At 34.2% G+C, this 18820-nt stretch overlaps 1 protein-coding gene across 7 annotated transcripts in view; it reads left to right on the top strand.

Moving 5' to 3' along the window:
• Window positions 1-18820, top strand: part of LOC143244990 (homeobox protein extradenticle-like) — a 219983-nt gene that overhangs the window by 144564 nt on the left and 56599 nt on the right. For all 7 annotated transcript variants that reach the window (XM_076490669.1, XM_076490666.1, XM_076490670.1 and 4 more), the window contains exon 3: window positions 11395-11645. In XM_076490669.1, the coding sequence (XP_076346784.1) occupies window positions 11395-11645 (251 nt within the window). The remainder of the gene's footprint in view (window positions 1-11394; window positions 11646-18820) is intronic.

The following is an 18820-nucleotide window of genomic DNA, read 5'->3' as shown; positions in this document are numbered from 1 at the left end:
AGTTTGTGTGTGTGGGGGGGGGCGCTTGGGGTAGTGGTTAACAAATAAAAAGAAGAATAATACATTGGGAATTGAACGGTTAAACGGTTTGAGCCGTGTTTTGACAATGAACCTTTTTTCCTTTTTTGTTTCTTTTTCTCTCCCCCTTCCTTAAATTCACCCTTCGTTCTGTCACATGACGCTAAACCGCAGGGCAGCTGGAGATAAAGTTGGGCAATAAGAGGAGGAGGGCTGAAGCCTTCAGCACTGATGATATTTGATTTGAGTCCAGATAACATCACCACATTACATCCAAGTCTTAGTCAGTATTGGACTTAACATGGTTGATAAAACTGACATAGTGTGTGCAAAGTTTCATTTTCTTAAACTATTTTTACCCAATTTTTCCCAATTTGTTGAGAAACGTTTCAGTTCATGCAAGCAACTCGAGCCTTGTTTTACTTGGATAAAACCTGGATTTTCAGAGATTTTTAAGCCTTGGCTTCTGTTGTTTCCACCTAGTTGATAATCATTCTGTGATTGAAGTGTGACCAATGAATATCACAATGTTAAGAGATGGTTGTTTACTTTTAGTTTTCAAGTTAGAAACGATGATGTTTGTTACGATGTTAAATCTAGTTTCGTCTGTTCTATTCTATTCCGTTAGGGATCCATATTATAAACATTCAAGAAGTAACGTATATAATAAACAAATGCTACCGAATATATGGTCCCCTTTTAATGCCCCTTACCTTTATATGTGCCACTAGAATGCACGTGCATACATCAGGTTTTATATAACCTATAGCGTGATAATTACACATCACACCCACATTATTCAAAATTATCTGTTTGACACGTAATAAACGATCGTTTTTGAAAGTACGTTTTTTTCAAATGCAGCTATTTTAACTTCTTCAGTTTAGATTATTACTTGGTATTTTGTTAGTTAATCAGTTTAGATTATTACTTGGTATTTTGTTAGTTAATTATATGTAGCGAATTTAAAAAGCCTATGTTGAGTTATTCTGGTCGTTTTGGATGAGCTATATTTTTAAAAATCTTGGAAGGACTATATATTTTTTGCTTGCAAACATCCATAGTTCTCCGATTTATTATTATTTTTTTTTGCTTCTCAATATCTCTCTCTTTTCTATTTTCCTTTTTCTTCGTCATTGTGCTGATCTTTCTCATTTTTCTTTCTTTAGGTTTTCATTTCCTCTCTATCTTCGTATTTTCATTTCGATTTATCTCCATTTTTCTTCCTCTTTCTCTAGGTTTTACCTTATTATATGTATAATATACATACATATATATATACCTTGCGCTTTTCATCTTATTCACTTCTAATAAATTCTGGTGTCCTAAAATCACGATAAATTGTTTCTCAACTATATATTAATAATTGAGACCTGTTGAATTTACAGATTCAAGGTCCTTTTTTGTACTAGATTACAGACATTCTTTTTATCAAGAGTGGCTACACACAAAAATCGTCTTTCCTTTATGATTTAACAGTGGTTAGGGTTGTTGCCAGAGTAAGCAAATATACGTTATTTATTTCGTTTAGGCTTTGAAACAATTCGTCTCATCTCCTTGTGAATAAAAGCAAACCTTACTTCTGTGTTGAATACAGAGTCCGATCTGCAGTCTCATGACTGGAATGCTACGACAAATTTTCGTATTTTCGTTTATAAGTTCTCTATTAGTTGTTGTTTTTCAGTGAGAGTTTATAAAAATAATATAACGTTTTTTTCTTTCTTTTCATCAAAAGCAGCTGTTGGTACAATTTTTGTTCGCGAGTTTTATAATTATCCTCACTTAATATTTCTTTCTGTCTCTTCACTCGATGAGGTTGGAATAGGAAGTTTGTAAAAATATTTTTTTTATTTTGTTAATAACTTTAGCAGCTTGATTTGTAGCGTTGTGAATGATAGTTTATAACGCTAAAATACTGGGTTCGATTTCCCGCGATGGACAGAGCACAGATAGCCTACTGTGTAGCTTTGTGCTAAAACAACAACCAATAGATGTGCTTACAGTTGTCGGCTATATAACGAACCTTGACGGATAGAAATTAATTCTGAAATTATGTGTGGTTTTGCTTGTTTTGAATTTTGCGCAAAGCTATCGAAAGCTATCTGCGCTAGCCGTCCCTAATTTAATAGTGTTTACCAACGAATAATGAGACCGACCATCACGTTATAGCGCCCCTACGGCTGAAATGGCGAGCATGTTTGGTGCGACTGGAATATAATGTTTTCAAACGTATGCCAACTGACCTTCGACGTTCACGATGAAACTGGTCTATTTTGAAAGTTAAGCGATTATTTCACAGTATAAAATATCACTGCTTCTAGACTTGGGTCTCCGTTACAAGGGCGTAAGTAAAGAGTTTCGCTGTCTAATTAAATTCATTATATAAGGCCATCTTGTTGATTATTCATATACATAACTTGGGCTTTTCTGGCTGATTCGTCGTTGTATCTCCTTATTGTCTCCCCTACATGTGCATGTACACATGAATGTGCATGTGTATTATACATCTGTATTCATGTGGCGCTTAATTATACCATTGGGCTTGGTTGACATGACTTGTGCAAACTAATCAAGTGAGATACTTGGTGTAATGAAATCTACAATAATTATAGCACAGCTCACCAAGGCTATATATATATACTATGAAGTACACCATCTTCCACGTATATGTTTTAACATGCTTGATATATTATGTAGAGTTTTACTAAATGGTTGGCATTATAAAATGTAAAATCTCTTGGTACTTCATCATACTCCTCTCTTTTTATCTATATCATCTCTATCTTTTGTTTTTCTATTTATAGTCGTTAGTTAGTCGTTTATGATTTTTTATTATTATATTCTTTGTTTAATACACTAGGAATTTACATTTTGAATTATCCTCGCTGAGGATGCATACATACTGTTAATAAATATACATGGCCACATATTTGGATTTTGTAAAAACTCTAAAAACGTACTTCGCCATCTAGTGTTTACAGTTTTAACTACACGTCGCTTTAGGCCTGGTTTAAAAAGAAAAAAATATATACTCTTGAAGTTTTTTGTGTGCGTACCTATGCGTTTGTAGAGAAGAATAAATAAAGGCAATATTAAAAAGTACAAAGGACTCCATTTCTGTCAAAGTTCAACAAAGTTGCGTAGGTTAGTGTCATTTCTTCTGGAATGATTCTGATCTGCTCTTACTAATGGTCTGTTTTGTACATGATATCGTTTAAACAAGGGTATCAGCAAACTATGTACACTTGTCCCCTTTTTCTTATCAAAATTTGATGAAAAAAAGAAATAACATCTGTTTACATGTGAGTGAACTTTAATCCTGTACTAGCAAAGTTTGTGTTTTGTTCCAAGCTTATCTGGGTTTACTATCTGGAAAGTTACAGAATCTATGGTTCTAAGGATAATAAGCTTCTTATCATGCTGTCACTCGCCGAGCTTGACAGGACTTAAAGATTTAAACCAAATAACTCTTTATCTACGGAAAAGCTCTTAATGTATAGGGGTGCTGTATTTGTCCTTGTGAATTACATGACAAGAGATAGGCTTAAAGGACGCCCAGCGCTCCTGCTTCAGCGGAAAATTGACTTTCCGTAAACTTTTAAATAGTATGTTTGTACACTTGCTTATTAGACTTATTTTTGAATAAAACATCTGTAGATACGCATTTAATTCATCTTAGGAATTAAGAAAAGCTGTCGTTTTTTTTTGTAAAATATGTATAATAATCTTTTGCTATGTTTGGGTATAATGTCATACAAATTACATGGTCATGAATGTATTTTGCGTTTTTCACCCTTTTGCTGTTCATAAAAACACCGTGTTTCTAAAAGTATCTGACGTTTCACTTGCGTTCTTCTGTACGCAAGGTTCGTAGTCTTCTTTTCATTATACACTAATGTTAAACTTTTCTCTGGCCTGGGATGTCTTGGAAGTTAGGGCGCTCGACTCACAACATGCTGTTTTTCGTGGGTTGAACATGCTCACCCTTTCAACATTTGGGGCGTTGTAATGTGACGTTTAATCTAAATACTTGTTGACAAAGATTATCTTAAGAGTTGATGGGTAATTGCTGCTTTCCTGCAAGTTTATTACTTCGAAATGAGGTTCAGTTAGCACAGATACCTCTCTAGTAACGTTGTGCGAAATTAAACAGAACAAACAAGTGGTAACCTCAATAGCGGAGGCGCTTGAAACTCGTTTAAGTAGGATTAGTGTAAAGTACTCCCTCCCACATTTTATAAGCTATATTTTGTGCACCAGCAATACACTTCAACTTGAAATTCTTAATTAAGTAAGTTAATCTATGAGACACTGGGCGTGGTCAAATACATCAATCGAAAGGTTTGAATTTCCGAGTCCAAAACTGTAATTAGATCTTGAATCGATCAAGAGGTGACAGAGCTATGAACTAAAGGTTTTTACGTCGAAAGACAAGAGAGAATCCTCAATACCCGTAGCTGTAACTAGATCTCAAATCGGTCAGGAGATGGAGCTCCGAGTCAAAGGTTTGTACCTGAAAAGAGGAAAATGGAAGAACTCATAGCCATACTGTGAGCCGCTATACTGAGGTTAAAATAACCAACAGAGATCTGGACACGTAAATTAATTGGCGCAAAAACAATAAATCAACAAAGAATCGACTGTCTCTTTCCAATAAAATATCACTTAACATTATGCAAATAAAGTTTAAATATTTTAATGTAATATAAAATCATATTTGTGCAGTTTTCATCATTCAGCTTTCCATCGATCAGGTTGGCAGAAAACTCCCCATTGTTCGTTTTCGGAGCGAGTAAAATAAAATTAAGAAATAATTAATCAGGTGAGAATAGTGTCAAGAAACCGTTTGGTTAATTGACGTAATTATATACTGCAGCAACGTAATTCGATAATCTCAAATAAAAAATAAAACGAAAATTACGTTAGAGAATTTTTTGTTCCAATATTACTATAGAGAATGGTTTGTTTTTGTTTTGAATATCGCGCAAAGCTACTCGAGAGTTATCTTTGCTAGCCATCCATAATTTAGCAGTATAAGACTAGATGGAAGGCAGCTAGTCATCACTACCCACAGCCAACTCTTGGGCTACTCTTTTACCAACGAATAGTGGGATTGATCGTCACATTATAACGCCCCCACGGCTGAAAGGGCAGTCATGTTTGGTGTGACGGGAATTCGAACACGCGACCCTCGAATTACGAGTCGAACGCCTCAAACACCTGGCCATGCCGGGCTATGGAGAATGGAATGGTTCTCTATGGCACCTTTATTTCTAGACATGAGAATATTATTACTATAGTAATGGTTAGCCTTGTAAGGAATCTTTAATTACACTGTTAATGGCAAAGTCACAAATAACTTCGGCCACTGCGATTACAGTCGTGTTTGTTTGTTGTTTTAATAATTAGTAAAACTACTGGCACTTAACCCTGATTCTGAACTCACAGACTAAGAGGAAAGCAATAAGTCAACAACATCCATCACTAACGTTCTGCCTGCTCTCGTTTGGTTTAATGGTTGGATTTAGCCTCCATTCTTATAGTGTAACGTTCGTTTTTCGTTTCCTCGATGGTAAGATCGAATGTTTGGTTTGGTTTGTTTTGAACTTGGCACCCACCACCAACTTTTGGGCTACTCTTTTACCAACGAATAGGGGCATTAACTGTCACATGATAACGCCCCAAGCGACTGAAATGGCAAACATAATCAGTGTGACGGGGAATTCAACCCGCGACCTTCAAAGTAGGGGTCGAGCGCCTTAACCACCTGGCCATACCAGACTACTAACTTTTAAGCGACATCTGACTCCTATTAAATGTAATGATACATATCACGTTATTCAAATTGTTTTTACTTATAAATAAATACAACTCCCTACTATACTATATCAAAGGTACAATTTGTACGCAGATCGGAATTCTTACGTTACTGCTGGATACAAATGAAGTTAGTGCATAAAGTATTATTAGCCTGGTATGAGTTAAAAATGTTACTGTTTATTAGCTATTCTCACGAGTGCCATTAATATTATAAAAAGTTTTGTTTATTTCATCAGAGAAAAGTAGCAGATGAAGAGATCTTTTTGATCATGGGTATGAAGAACTTTCAATCAAAGGTGTTTTGGTCCGCATGCGTTACAATCTAATGGATTTCCACTAAGATTTTGCAATTGTTTTATCATTACTACCACTTTCTGGTAAGTAATTACTACTCGCAGCCTTAACTAAGACAAGTCGTTATGACATTGATGAAATGGATTGCTGCCCAGAAAGGATTTTAAGTTCATTTACCTTATTTTATTTTTAATTTTCTTTCGTAAATTTTAGAGTTAACTTGATATCTTTTGAATTTTTGTGCAACAAAATTGAAATAACCTCAGAACGAGCAATTAATGACAAAGAACAACATACAGACTTTGATAAATTTGTCTCATTTATGCTACGAGTATAGTAATATTCCTTTGGCTTATGAAACAATTGGCATGGCCAAGCGTGTTAAGGCGTGCGACTCGTAATCTGAGGGTCGCGGCTTCGCATCCCGGTCGCACCAAACATGCTCGCCCTTTCAGCCGTGGGGGCGTTATAATGTGACGGTCAATCCCACTATTCGTTGGTAAAAGAGTAGCCCAAGAGTTGGCGGTGGGTGGTTATGACTAGCTGCCTTCCCTCTAGTCTTACACTCCTAAATTAGCGACGGCTAGCACAGATAGCCCTCGAGCAGCTTTGTGCGATTCAAAAACAAACAAACAAACAATAAGAAACAATTCAAAATCTGATAGCTTCGTAAAGCTTGCACGGCTGCTGTATATATTGACCATTTTTTCAATTGATTCTTACTAACTTATAGTTGGTAAAGAAATGTCATCGTGGATAACGTCTTAATTCTGTATTTAAAATTCCCCAAATAAGTATCTTTTATTTTAATCAAAATAAAATAGATTTGGTGTGATAGGGATTCGAACCCGCGATCTGCCGATTATAAGTCGAGCTTTTGTTTTTTCTCTTTATTCATCCCACCTCAAAGAGGGGGTATAAACATAAATACATGAAATAAAACACTAGTTAGATAATTAACATATGGAGAGAAACATTGCAAGATACCACCTTGTTAAAAAATTACAACAAAAGGTATAAAATGAATTAGAAAATATAACAGAAGTAATAGTTAGCGGTAAGTATCTAAATCAAATTACACGAAAAACATTAATAAAACAAAGGAACACTTGTGATAAATAAGAAAACTTGTAGAAAAGAATACACTTCATCTTAACAAAGCACATAACAGGTATCTTTGTTACTACCATTATAGTGATACAGTAAATGAAACACTAGTTAAGTAATTAGCATATGGAAAAGAAAAAAAAACATTGCAAGATATCTTGCTAAAAATTACAACAAAAGGTGTAAAATGTGATAAAATATATAATAGAAGTGATAATTAGCAGTAAATATTAAATAAAAATACACCATAAACATTAATAGAACAAAGAAAAGAAAGGAACACTGTGATAAAAAAAGAAAACTCAATTGTAGAAAAGAACACATTGTATCTTAACAAAGCACATAACAGGTATCCGTGTACTCCCTTTGTAACCAACCTACCGTTATAGTGATACAATGAATAAAAGACACTTAATGAGTCATGTAACACACATCTATGATAATGTAAGTCGAGCGCCCTCACCACCTGGCTATGCATACAATAGTAAATATTGCAATGTGAAAAATACGTAACTATATATGCATTAATTAGAATACATATTTTGATAGCTCAGCGGCAATTCCGCGGACTTATAACGCTACAAATTGGATTTCGATACCCATTGTGCATTTTTATTTTTTACAACAAGCAAATAAACAAAGAAAAAGAACTGTAGTTTTTTTAAAACACAAAATGATACTTATATATGTGTGTATATGTATATATATATATATACATGCAAAATGTCCATCCTCCATATAAAGTTCAAGCGATGCCCCATAAGTTACCCCCGGTTGTGATGTCGTGGGTGTCTTTTACAGCTGAATATAATTTTATATGCCGCCACCTGTTATTAAGCTTTACCGTCCCAGCAATTTCATTTTCAGTTCTACAAGGCAAGAAAGACGTGTCTAACTTAAACGCCAACGATTTGCTCTAGAAAAACTTTTCCAAAGCGGTTTTTAGTTGAGGACTGAACATATTTAACCCTACTTTTTTCCTCTTCAGTGACGTCAGCAAAACAAACAAAAAGTATGCTGATAAATGATCCAACATAAGCGACGGTTTTATGTGTTTTTGCTTGAATAAAATACTCTTACGCCGTAACATCTACATTCTTGTGGTTTCTGTTCGTGTGACTTCTTCATGCATTTCGTATGGTTAAGGATACTCATCATGCATTGAAGTATTCAAAACAAGTTGTCGAATAAAACACACGATTCTAGCTAACTGTGTATCCTTATGGTTTCTTACGTATTTTCTTGTAGCCGATAATGTTGTTTGTCTCTATGTTAATATTCCCGGTGAGTCAACAGTAAATGTAAGGGCTTACAAAACTAAAGTATGAGGTTCGATTCTTCGCGGTGGACAGATACGAGGTAGTCCATCGTGTGGCTTAGCGTTAAAACAATGAAAGAAACAACGTAAACAATCTAGAAGTTAGTTTTGCTAGTATTCTACGGATCTGTTGATTTAACCAGATGCCTATTTTTTTACCATTTTTCCATTCATCCTTTTGAAATAAAACAGCAGGAGAAGTTTCGTACATAACTGATATTAGTTGTTATTATTGTCATATTTGTAAAAAAATGAACGTGAGGGATCTTTCTACATATACTAAAGCGTTTTAAAGTGAAATATTTAGCTTTTTTTATAACATTTCGAAAAAACGATTGATCATCAGTTGATGGGGACCGTCAAATACTACCTCCTTTATATTAAAATTCATCAAAATCTTCCACCTAAACATACTACATAAAAAAGCATGTTAAGTGATAAGATAAAGCTCTGAATTAATTGCTGGTACTATCAATGGGACAAAAGACCGCTGCATGAAGTCTGTTTCGGATGAGAAACAGAGTGTGAATTTTGCCTGTGAATGTGGTTTCTTATCTAAGAGATTATAAGATTTAATTTTGAAACACACCTGATTTATATTAATTGAAGTGAAAATGCTGCGAAGATCTGCAGGATTAAGTCAAAAAGTGTTTTAAAATTAGAACTTGATCTTTCTTTCTTGTTGTTGCTGTTGTCGAAGTTTTTGAGTTGAGTAAAACTATTTTCGTGATATGTTTTACCTTCCGCTAAGGGGGATAAATAGAAAGGAAGATCCCTTTCTACCTAGCTAACAATCTATTTTATCAGAAATGTTTCTTAGGAAAAATGGAATATTTCCTTAAAAAAGTAAAACTGAATCAGGTGGGATTCGAACCCATTGCTCTGCTTCTTATTTTATTTGCTTTTAAGAGCTTAATTTTGGCAGGACTTTTGGTCCACAGGATGGTGTATCCTTCTTTACACATCATACATTAGAAGGGGCCGTACTTGGAAACATTAAAATAAAAAATGAAACATATATATGGATATTGTAAGTGTGTTCCTTCTTGAGAGAATGAAAATGCAAGATTTTAGCAGGAAGAAGAGAAGTGAATATATAAGTTATCTATACGTTCAAGTCTTGTGGTTATTATCCCTTAGAGGTTTTTTCTGGTACTATCGAAAACCTTTACAGTGAGAAGGGGTCGACAGTGTTTCCTCGGGAAATGATGACTTCTTGTCAACTGTGTGTACATTTTGTTGATGATAAGAAATTTCCAACTTCTTATCTTCTTTACGTGTGTGTGTACATATGTATATATATATATATACAGAGATTCTGGATATATAACACGTAGAAAATCTGAGAACTGTATTATGTAACATATATATCGTACAGATAACTTGTTTTATAAGTTGTTCATTGTCATCTAAGTCGTATGCGTAACTACTGAGAGAGAGAGATATACATGTATATATATATACATGTATTTATTGTACTTATATATACAGCAAGGAAATAATGAGATTTTAATGAAGAATGAATATTAATGAACCTATTATAAAGTACGTACTGAATGATTATAAATTATTAGACACTGTTTCAAAATTAATCGTACTTATATAGTGTAACAGGGTACAAAGGCTGGGCATTTCCAAGTGAAAAATGCATGTCTTGGGAGTTTCATAATGTTAATCTCAGTATCACTGCAAATTTTCTGTTTTAACGTCGTGGAACATTGTTCTATAGGAATGAAGCTATCTCTCATACGAACTGAAAGTTTGGGTACTCTCACACTCGACCTAACCCTCGAACCTGCATCTATTCATACTCGCATTATGTGTATTAGTGTTATTTTCCATTGAAAGACGAAAGAGCTTAGTTGATAAATGAGTGGAGGGATTAACTCTCGCCCACGCTAGTCAGCGCCATTGTAGGGAAGTGGCAGTGTTGAAAGATAACGGTATATCACCGACATGGGAAGGCGCTGATGATTTAATACACTCCAGAGAATGGCAACTCAGATTATGGCAGTCCAGGAGAGGTTTTAACAGACTTGAGATAATGCAATTTGTTAGGGTTCTGCACACTGGTCACTTAATTTACTCTTATCTTGCAAGAATGGGAGTGGCACCTACTGCTTACGTCAGCAACAACAGCATTCGAATGATGGTCGATGGTGAGCACTGGTGGCTACAGCCCTTAGGCTCGAATAACTTCCCTCGTATTTTCGTTTACTCCCTTCCCTCATAGCATACCGTAGCATATATAAATACGTTTAGTTTGGTACTAAGAATAAAATAATACCTTATTTCTGTAGCTTATTACTCAACAACAGCAAACGAAAGATTATGCTTCCAATGCTGTACTTCTTCATGTGTATTTATTGTACAGACATCAACTTTGGGAAATTTTAAGAACTCCTCGAATGATAGACATTTTAAACACAAGTATTTAACACTATAATACTATAATTGGAAGCTTTCATTAAGTAAATTTCACATCACTTCTGTTGTTCTGTTCGCTATGAACGGTAAACATCTATACCAAAAATATTTTCGTCCACAACTTTACAAATAAAAATACATATAACTGCAAGATAGCACTGTGAATACCTGTGTTAACAGATGTTGGTTTGCTTAATAGTTAAGAATGTGTACATTATTTGGTAATAATGTTGGCCTTATGACTTTTTTTTTTCTATTTTTATTCTTTATGTCATGTTTTTCCCAAATTTCTCGTATGTATTTAAGTGGTGAGTGTTTTCATAGTCGTGAGGTATGCACATTAGTAATGTACATAATTTATTCGTATAAATTAAATGTCTGATTTTTATGTGGTTTTATTATTTCCACAGTTCTAAGTTTACGTAGTACACAGGAAGATGAACCACCTGATCCACAGTTAATGAGACTAGACAATATGTTAATAGCTGAAGGAATCGCTGGTCCGGAAAAAGGTGGAGGCGCTGGTGCAGCGACTAATGCATCTGCAGCAGCCTCTGGTGGACCAGGTCAACTTGAACAAACAATAGAACATTCAGATTACAGAGCGAAGTTATCACAGATTAGACAGATTTATCATCAAGAGCTTGAAAAATACGAACAGGTAGGAAATAATTTCCTTTCTTTTTTTTCAGTTTATGAACAAAAATCGTTAGTTATGTCATAACTGACTAAAGTTCATGTGGCCTGGATATAACATCTTGAATGTTATCGTCATGTATTAACAATAACATCCTGGACTTTATTGTTCTGTCTTAACAATAACATCTTGTACGCTATTATCCCGTGTTAACAGTAACATCCTAGACATTCCTATCCTCTGGTAACAATAACATCCTGGACTTTATCATCTTGTGGCAACAATAACAGCCTGAAATGTATCGTTCTTTGGTAACAATACCATCCTGGACGTTATTATCTTGTGATAACAGTATCTCTTCTGAGTGTTATTATCTTGTGGTAACAATATAATCATCCTTAACTGTTAGAATCGATAAAAATAAAAACTATCGTAATTTTTTCAACTTGTGTACTATAAAAGAAAGCAGAATATGTGGTTTTTCTATTTGTTTTTTATTCGTTTAAAACATTACTTTCACTAAATTTGAACAAACAAAGTAATAGACATACTTTCAAGTATGTTTTTCAGTTTAAAATTTTAGTTACTTTTTCACTGATGGGAACATTTTTTCCCTGGTAAAACAATAAAATACTGTATGTATCTAAGTGCTATCTTTACTTCTGAGAGAGAAAAAAAACTTGAAACATCAAATTAACTATAATGTTACTTATCTGCCATGTTCGAGTCATTGTTAAAAAATGTGTATCGATTCACGAGCAGGAATTAATGTTTTGTGCTTATATCCCAACCCACATGTTTTCCCTCCCTTTCGCTTTATCTCGTTAAAAAAAAAGAAAAGAAGAGAAAACCAATTAAGGTTCGTTTTCTAAGTCATTGCTCTCGTGAAGTATTTCCAAACTTATTTTCCTTTTTTTCTGTTATATTTTTAATAGATATAAACTCGTATGTTACTTTTTATTTTATTTATTCTTTGTTTTTAACTGAAAGTGACATCCTTCGCTTCCCAAGGAAAAAAAAAAACCAACAACACATTGCTACTTCATTACATTGTGTGTCTGATTAGATGACAAAAACCTGAATATTTAATTCCTTTTGAGAGTGGTTATACATTTTAAGTGTTGTGAAACGTGACCTTTTTCCCAAAGAAAAATATTAATATAAGAAAATGCCTTTGCAAAGCTATGCTTCAAATAAGAAAGGGAAATGGTTGGCACTGAAAGCAATTAACTCTAAACGTACTTGAAAAATCAAAAAAAGCAGGAATTCGACTTGAAGGTAAAGTAATTTTCCGACAGAAACTTCTTCGCTACTATTTTATTTCGCAACTTTTTCATCATTTAAAAAAAATAACATAAATAAATGAGTAAACATATGAGCATATACGTACAGACGCTTATAAGTTAAGAATGAATTTTTAATTTCTCATTCCCCTCCCAAGTAAGAATGTAACATCCTCATGTATGCCAAAGCGGCAGATACAGAGAGATTTGAAGAAAGTGAAAAAAACGTCGCGATTGTTAGTGAGTTTGACTGTTCGTCTTGAAATAACTTGTTTCATAAAAAAGTAAAAACAAAAACGGTTTCAAAAATAATTATTTAATTTGTCGTACGCATGTATTTTGTGTTCTGGAGATACTAACATTAAATGTAAAAGAAACAAAGCGATTTTGGTAACTTTTTAGTGTTTTTCCGTCCCTGTAATATCTATTTTAATGGGGTTAATTAGTGTTATCATTAATTTATTATACCTAAATATTAAATAAGATTTTGAAAATGGAATATTTTAGTAATAACCAGATAATTCTTTAAATTATTCTATACAGATAACATAAACTAAGATGATGTATTTGATACCGTGTTTGGGTTTATTCTTTTGTTTAAAGTTTTCTAAGAAAAATCAGCTTATTTGAAACTGATTATACATTCACGAATCATAATTTTACGAGAATCAAGTTTCAGTTATTCATGTTCCATGTGCTCCTGTTGACCCTCGCAAAAACATCTTGGGCTGGTGCATCTTTATCACATGTGTGTGTGACGTAAAATAATATAATTTATATTTATGATCAAGGTTCAAATAGTTTATAATGTATATTTTTGCACACAGTAGCAGCACTTTCCTATGACCCGATTTTTGCGGTAGCTGATTTCTTAATGCATGCCACCGATTACAAGAACTTGGGAAAGACTGGCCCACAGAATTGAGTCTAAAGGCCACGTGACCTCCGGCATGGAAAGCCTGTTATTAGGTTGTTCGAGAGTCCTTGCATCCTATTAACTTTGAAAGACCATTTTTGTCGGCAGACTAGCAATTTGCGAGTAGGCAAGGAGGTTTGTTTTGGCATGAAAAATTACACAGTGTATGATCCGTTTCCCACGGATATAATTACAAAGTGATCTTCCATCACACTTAGGCGTCAGACTGCTTCCTGTCACTGATGTTAGAGTGGTAACCTTCTAAAGCATTGTTCTGTAACAGATTCAGCTATAGCTTTAGCGTAGGGACTTAAGTAAGAAACAGCACCTCACTGCTTCATAGATATCAAACGAGCTATCACTTCTGAGCAGCGCCCTCTCACAGCTTCCCGCGAAGAAATTGTAAAATAAAATGCGTTCTACATCTTTCAATTTTCTGATTTCCAATTTTTACAGGGATTTCAGATTAAATACCGTAATTTGCGACCGTTTTTAGAATGCATTAACGAACAGAAAATTCTTTGAAAATAAATAATATTGCGTTGTGAAGGGAAACGTGCCTCCAGATAAGCTGTCTTTCAAATAGGTGACTCTTCAACAATCTGTGAATGTATTTCGATGAACGTTGTCATTGTGATACGCATTTCTGATAAAGCTTTAGATCTCGGTAATGGCTCCGGCTTGTTTTAAACTATAAGATTTTAGATAACTTTATTTTGTTGTTTCCCTGGTTTTGAATCTCCATCTTTGGACAGTAGTATACTTAATAACTGTATACGAGATGATTTAACTTTTAATCTCTCGTTTCTTCTTACATATATTCTAAGTGGTATATTTTTGGATACAGTTTTCACGTATATCGATTCAGGTTTGTTTCACAAACCAAAACAAGAAATAATGACACATATAAATGTATACGGTTAAAATTACCTCTAATGTATTTTTGTAGTAATGCATAGTTAGGTAAACAGATATTTAATAGTGTTTCTATACCACTGTCTTTTTCTTATTGCATAAAAACGACTTTTTTTACGTATATTGTTAACAAACTTGTTCGCAGTTGATCTGTCTTCCTATTTATCTGTCCTTAAATGCCATTCGTACACTAGATGGCACTTTCAGTGCTAATGAACACTATTAATTTTGCAATTAAATTCACTAAACTACATTTTAACTTTATTATTTCCATCTGCACATCCTTAAAATATTTTGTGTATGTTACTGAGGACAGAAATCTGATTTGTTTTTCTCAAGGAAAACAAAACAAAACAAAAACATCTTATTATAAGTAGTTACACTCACTGAAAATAAAACAAAAACCGACAACCTCTATAAATGTATATACAATAAGAGGAAAATGAGATTTTGTAAAACCAAAAAACCTAACTTCAGTGACACGTGAGGATGTTTTCTCTGCCTGACGGAGCATAGCAGAAAAATCGAAATCCCAGGGGCTGTTCCGGTGGGTCGGATCTTATCTATCTTTAATTCCCTCTGGACGAAATTCTTGCGATCAGTAATTACCGAAGGCTACCACGGTAATAACGCGCAGGGAAATAATTCTCTTGTGACTCGAGCTTATATCTGCAAGAGCGGTGGTCAAGCAGAGAACCTTATTTAATCATCAAATAGGGAAGGGTCAATGACCACTTTTAGATAGACATAATGACCAGCAAAAAACTAAAACGACAGTGTTGAGGTGCTGACTGGAAGTCAATTTCCAATAGTCGCTTGTTTTACTTCAAATGACTGTTTTCATTGGTATATTTCTCTTTTCTTCTCCAGCCATGTTGTTAGATTAATACCTGGTTTTTATATCAGAAAACATATCGCATGCTGTTAACACCAAAATCACCTACACACACACACACACACACTCAATAGAATAATTACGTTAGAGGTATCTTTACGAAATTGTAGTTGGGAGTGTTGGACTGCGTGGTCATCACGTGAGTATTTCTGTTCTAGAGACACTGGTTGGTTGTTGCACGTATAGAGTGGATTGATGAATGGATTAGTAAAATCTTGTTATAAGAAGCGAGTGGTATTTAAAGTATATTAGAGCTACAGTAACATGATCCAGAGCTAGTACATGCATGAAATGTAGCTTTTCCCTTTTAAATATGTCCCCGCCCAGATACCCTTGGGGGGGGGTGAATTATGGGAAATTCTATCCGTGTCCAGCCACCATAGTCCCAGTATCAGGTAATTTTCTGTAACTACCTCCCTTTTTCAAATTATCCGTGACGGGAGCTCTAATCATATTCTTACTTTACATTCTTACAAGATCATCAACTATTTTCCTTAGCGCGCCAGCTTGCTCATTAAAAACGATCACTCCTAGGACTAGTCGAAGTACGTTGTCATAATTCTTCAGTTCTTGTTCTCTTGGGTATCATCAATCTTAAGCCGGCTTAATGCCATTAACCACGCGTGACTTTATATATATATGTGTCTTCGTGTTACTCTTGTGTGTGCGGGTGTCTATGCATGTGTTTATGCGCATACGTATGGATATAAATTCGTATATATGTATATATATATACCTGTTGTGGTAGTTTTGTAAGAAAAGGAAAAGTGGCATTTGAATAATTCATAACATATTTTAAAGTAGAGAATCGATCGATTGTAATGTTCCGACGTTGAAACCTGATTAGTGCGGGCACGCCCGAGAAGATAAAAGAATTTATTACAAAGTCTTCCAAAACCGATTTTTGGGTTTTCTTGTCATCTTATTCATTTTCGCGACTGAATTCTGGCTTTCACAGACCTTTCACTTTCTCACCCCATGTCGGCACATTTTACAAACGTGGTTTTTTTGAAAGACTGTTTACAAAGACAGTGGAATGTTATTATAGGTTGTTAAAGTATGGCGTTATTGTACGTATGGATTTTATATATATGCAGGTATGTGTGTGTGTATATATTTATACGTATATGGATAATGTGACTTTGTCGTGACATATACCTCAGTGGTATTTAAATATCTTGATGCTATACTTTAGATATGCGTGTATGTACTTACATATATTTATATATGTAGATAATCTGACTTTGTTTGTCGTAAGATACGTCTCAGTACTGTTTAAATATCTTAATGTTATACTTTAGATATGCGTGTATGTACTGACATATATTTATATATGTAGATAATCTGACTTTGTTTGTCGTAAGATACGTCTCAGTACTGTTTAAATATCTTGATGCTATACTTTAGATATGCGTGTATGTACTGACATATATTTATATATGTAGATAATCTGACTTTGTTTGTCGTAAGATACGTCTCAGTACTGTTTAAATATCTTGATGCTATACTTTAGATATGCGTGTATGTACTGACATATATTTATATATGTAGATAATCTGACTTTGTTTGTCGTAAGATACGTCTCAGTACTGTTTAAATATCTTAATGTTATACTTTAGATATGCGTGTGCATCCATATATATATTTATACACGAAGATAGTCTTTCTCGTGACATATGTCTGAGTGGCTTTAACTATATCGATGTTCTATTTTACATATGTATGTGTGTATATTTATATATATCAATAATACGTCTCAGTAGTATTTAACTATATTGATGTTTTATTTTCTAATTCAAGACGCTAGATTATACTTCTATAGAATGATTTTAATTTAACCTATAAATATGAGATGTGTTGAATTAAACCATAGTCTTTTCAGAGAATAATAATGGATAATTAAAGCGATTCTTTTCAGCTGTTAATACAGCAGTTTAAGTATGAAAACATTCGCTAGTCAATGGAACGAGAGCTTTTCAGAATGTGCTAAAACACTGGTATAGATGGAGATCACGTGTGTTAAAAAATACGTAATCGCTCTGTCAAACGTGCAGGTTATTAAACTCCGAAACTTTCGTAAATTAACGCGAACTGTGCTTATAGTTTTCGGTCTCTACGCATATAATATTTCTCTTCTTTCAAAATGCTTTTTTTATTATTTAAGGGCATAACTGGTTTCAAATAATTTGTACGTGTGCGTGTGTTTGTGTGTGATTTTTGATTAAATTTTCTCTCGGTCTCTAAAGTCGATTTACGATGTATAATTCCTGTCAATTTTTTGCAAGTTTTTTTTTTCCTTTCAAAATCCAGAAGATATTAACGCGAAGATGAAAGATAACTAAATTAATGTAATATCTGTCAACTCGGTTCAAAAGAAGATTTTCAGTGATTTCGAATTACCATTTCTGCTTTTCAAATTAGTATTTTTTTCTTCTTTTAGACCCAAAGATTTGTATTTTATTCTGCTGTCACTTCCATCTTGCTTGTTATTGTATTTTTTCTCTGCACGAGCATACTTCTAGAACATTTTTTTTGTGCGATAATCGTATTAAAGCGATGGCGATGAATTCACATGATTATGGGAACAATTATTCTACTCTTATCACTCTTCTCGCTTATAAGTATCGCAGGATAGTTTAACCGGAGTGTGTACCAATCGTAGACCATTTAGACCTCATAACAAGTGACTCAAGCAACTCACGTACTAAAATCTGTTATATACTGTATATATACCAACAGCTATGATAAAGCAGCGCGTGTACCTTATCATATCGTGACATTGTTATGTGTGTATGTTCTTAGTGGCCGATAATTAACGAAATAATAAAGTGTGTGCTGTTAAGATCGTCGGTTAGCGCTGTTAGCACATTAGCTCGTGTGTAGATAAGTACCAGACGGCTGTCCTCAATAGAGAGAGAACATGTGTGTTAAGCTCTATAAATTCTGGACAGCTTGGTTTTATTACAATCCATACAACAAGAGGACAAATAAGACCGATGTCGAGGGCGCTGTTTTAGACCTCTGCTCGTAAAAGTGAACAAAGTTGCTTCAAACGGTTTTATGTTGCTTTTATGGCTCTTCGCGTTTCGTAACTCATCTACTCAATTGCATTTTGGTGTGGCTTAAAAGTGTAGTATGTATACACACATTCGTGCAAGTCGCTTCTGCTTAGCCGATTAAGGTTTAAAAG

This window comes from Tachypleus tridentatus, chromosome 2 (assembly GCF_004210375.1).
Source record: "Tachypleus tridentatus isolate NWPU-2018 chromosome 2, ASM421037v1, whole genome shotgun sequence".
NCBI classification, from domain to species: domain Eukaryota; kingdom Metazoa; phylum Arthropoda; class Merostomata; order Xiphosura; family Limulidae; genus Tachypleus; species Tachypleus tridentatus.
Note: the sequence above shows the minus strand (reverse complement) of the source record. Positions and strands in the feature narration are given on the sequence as shown.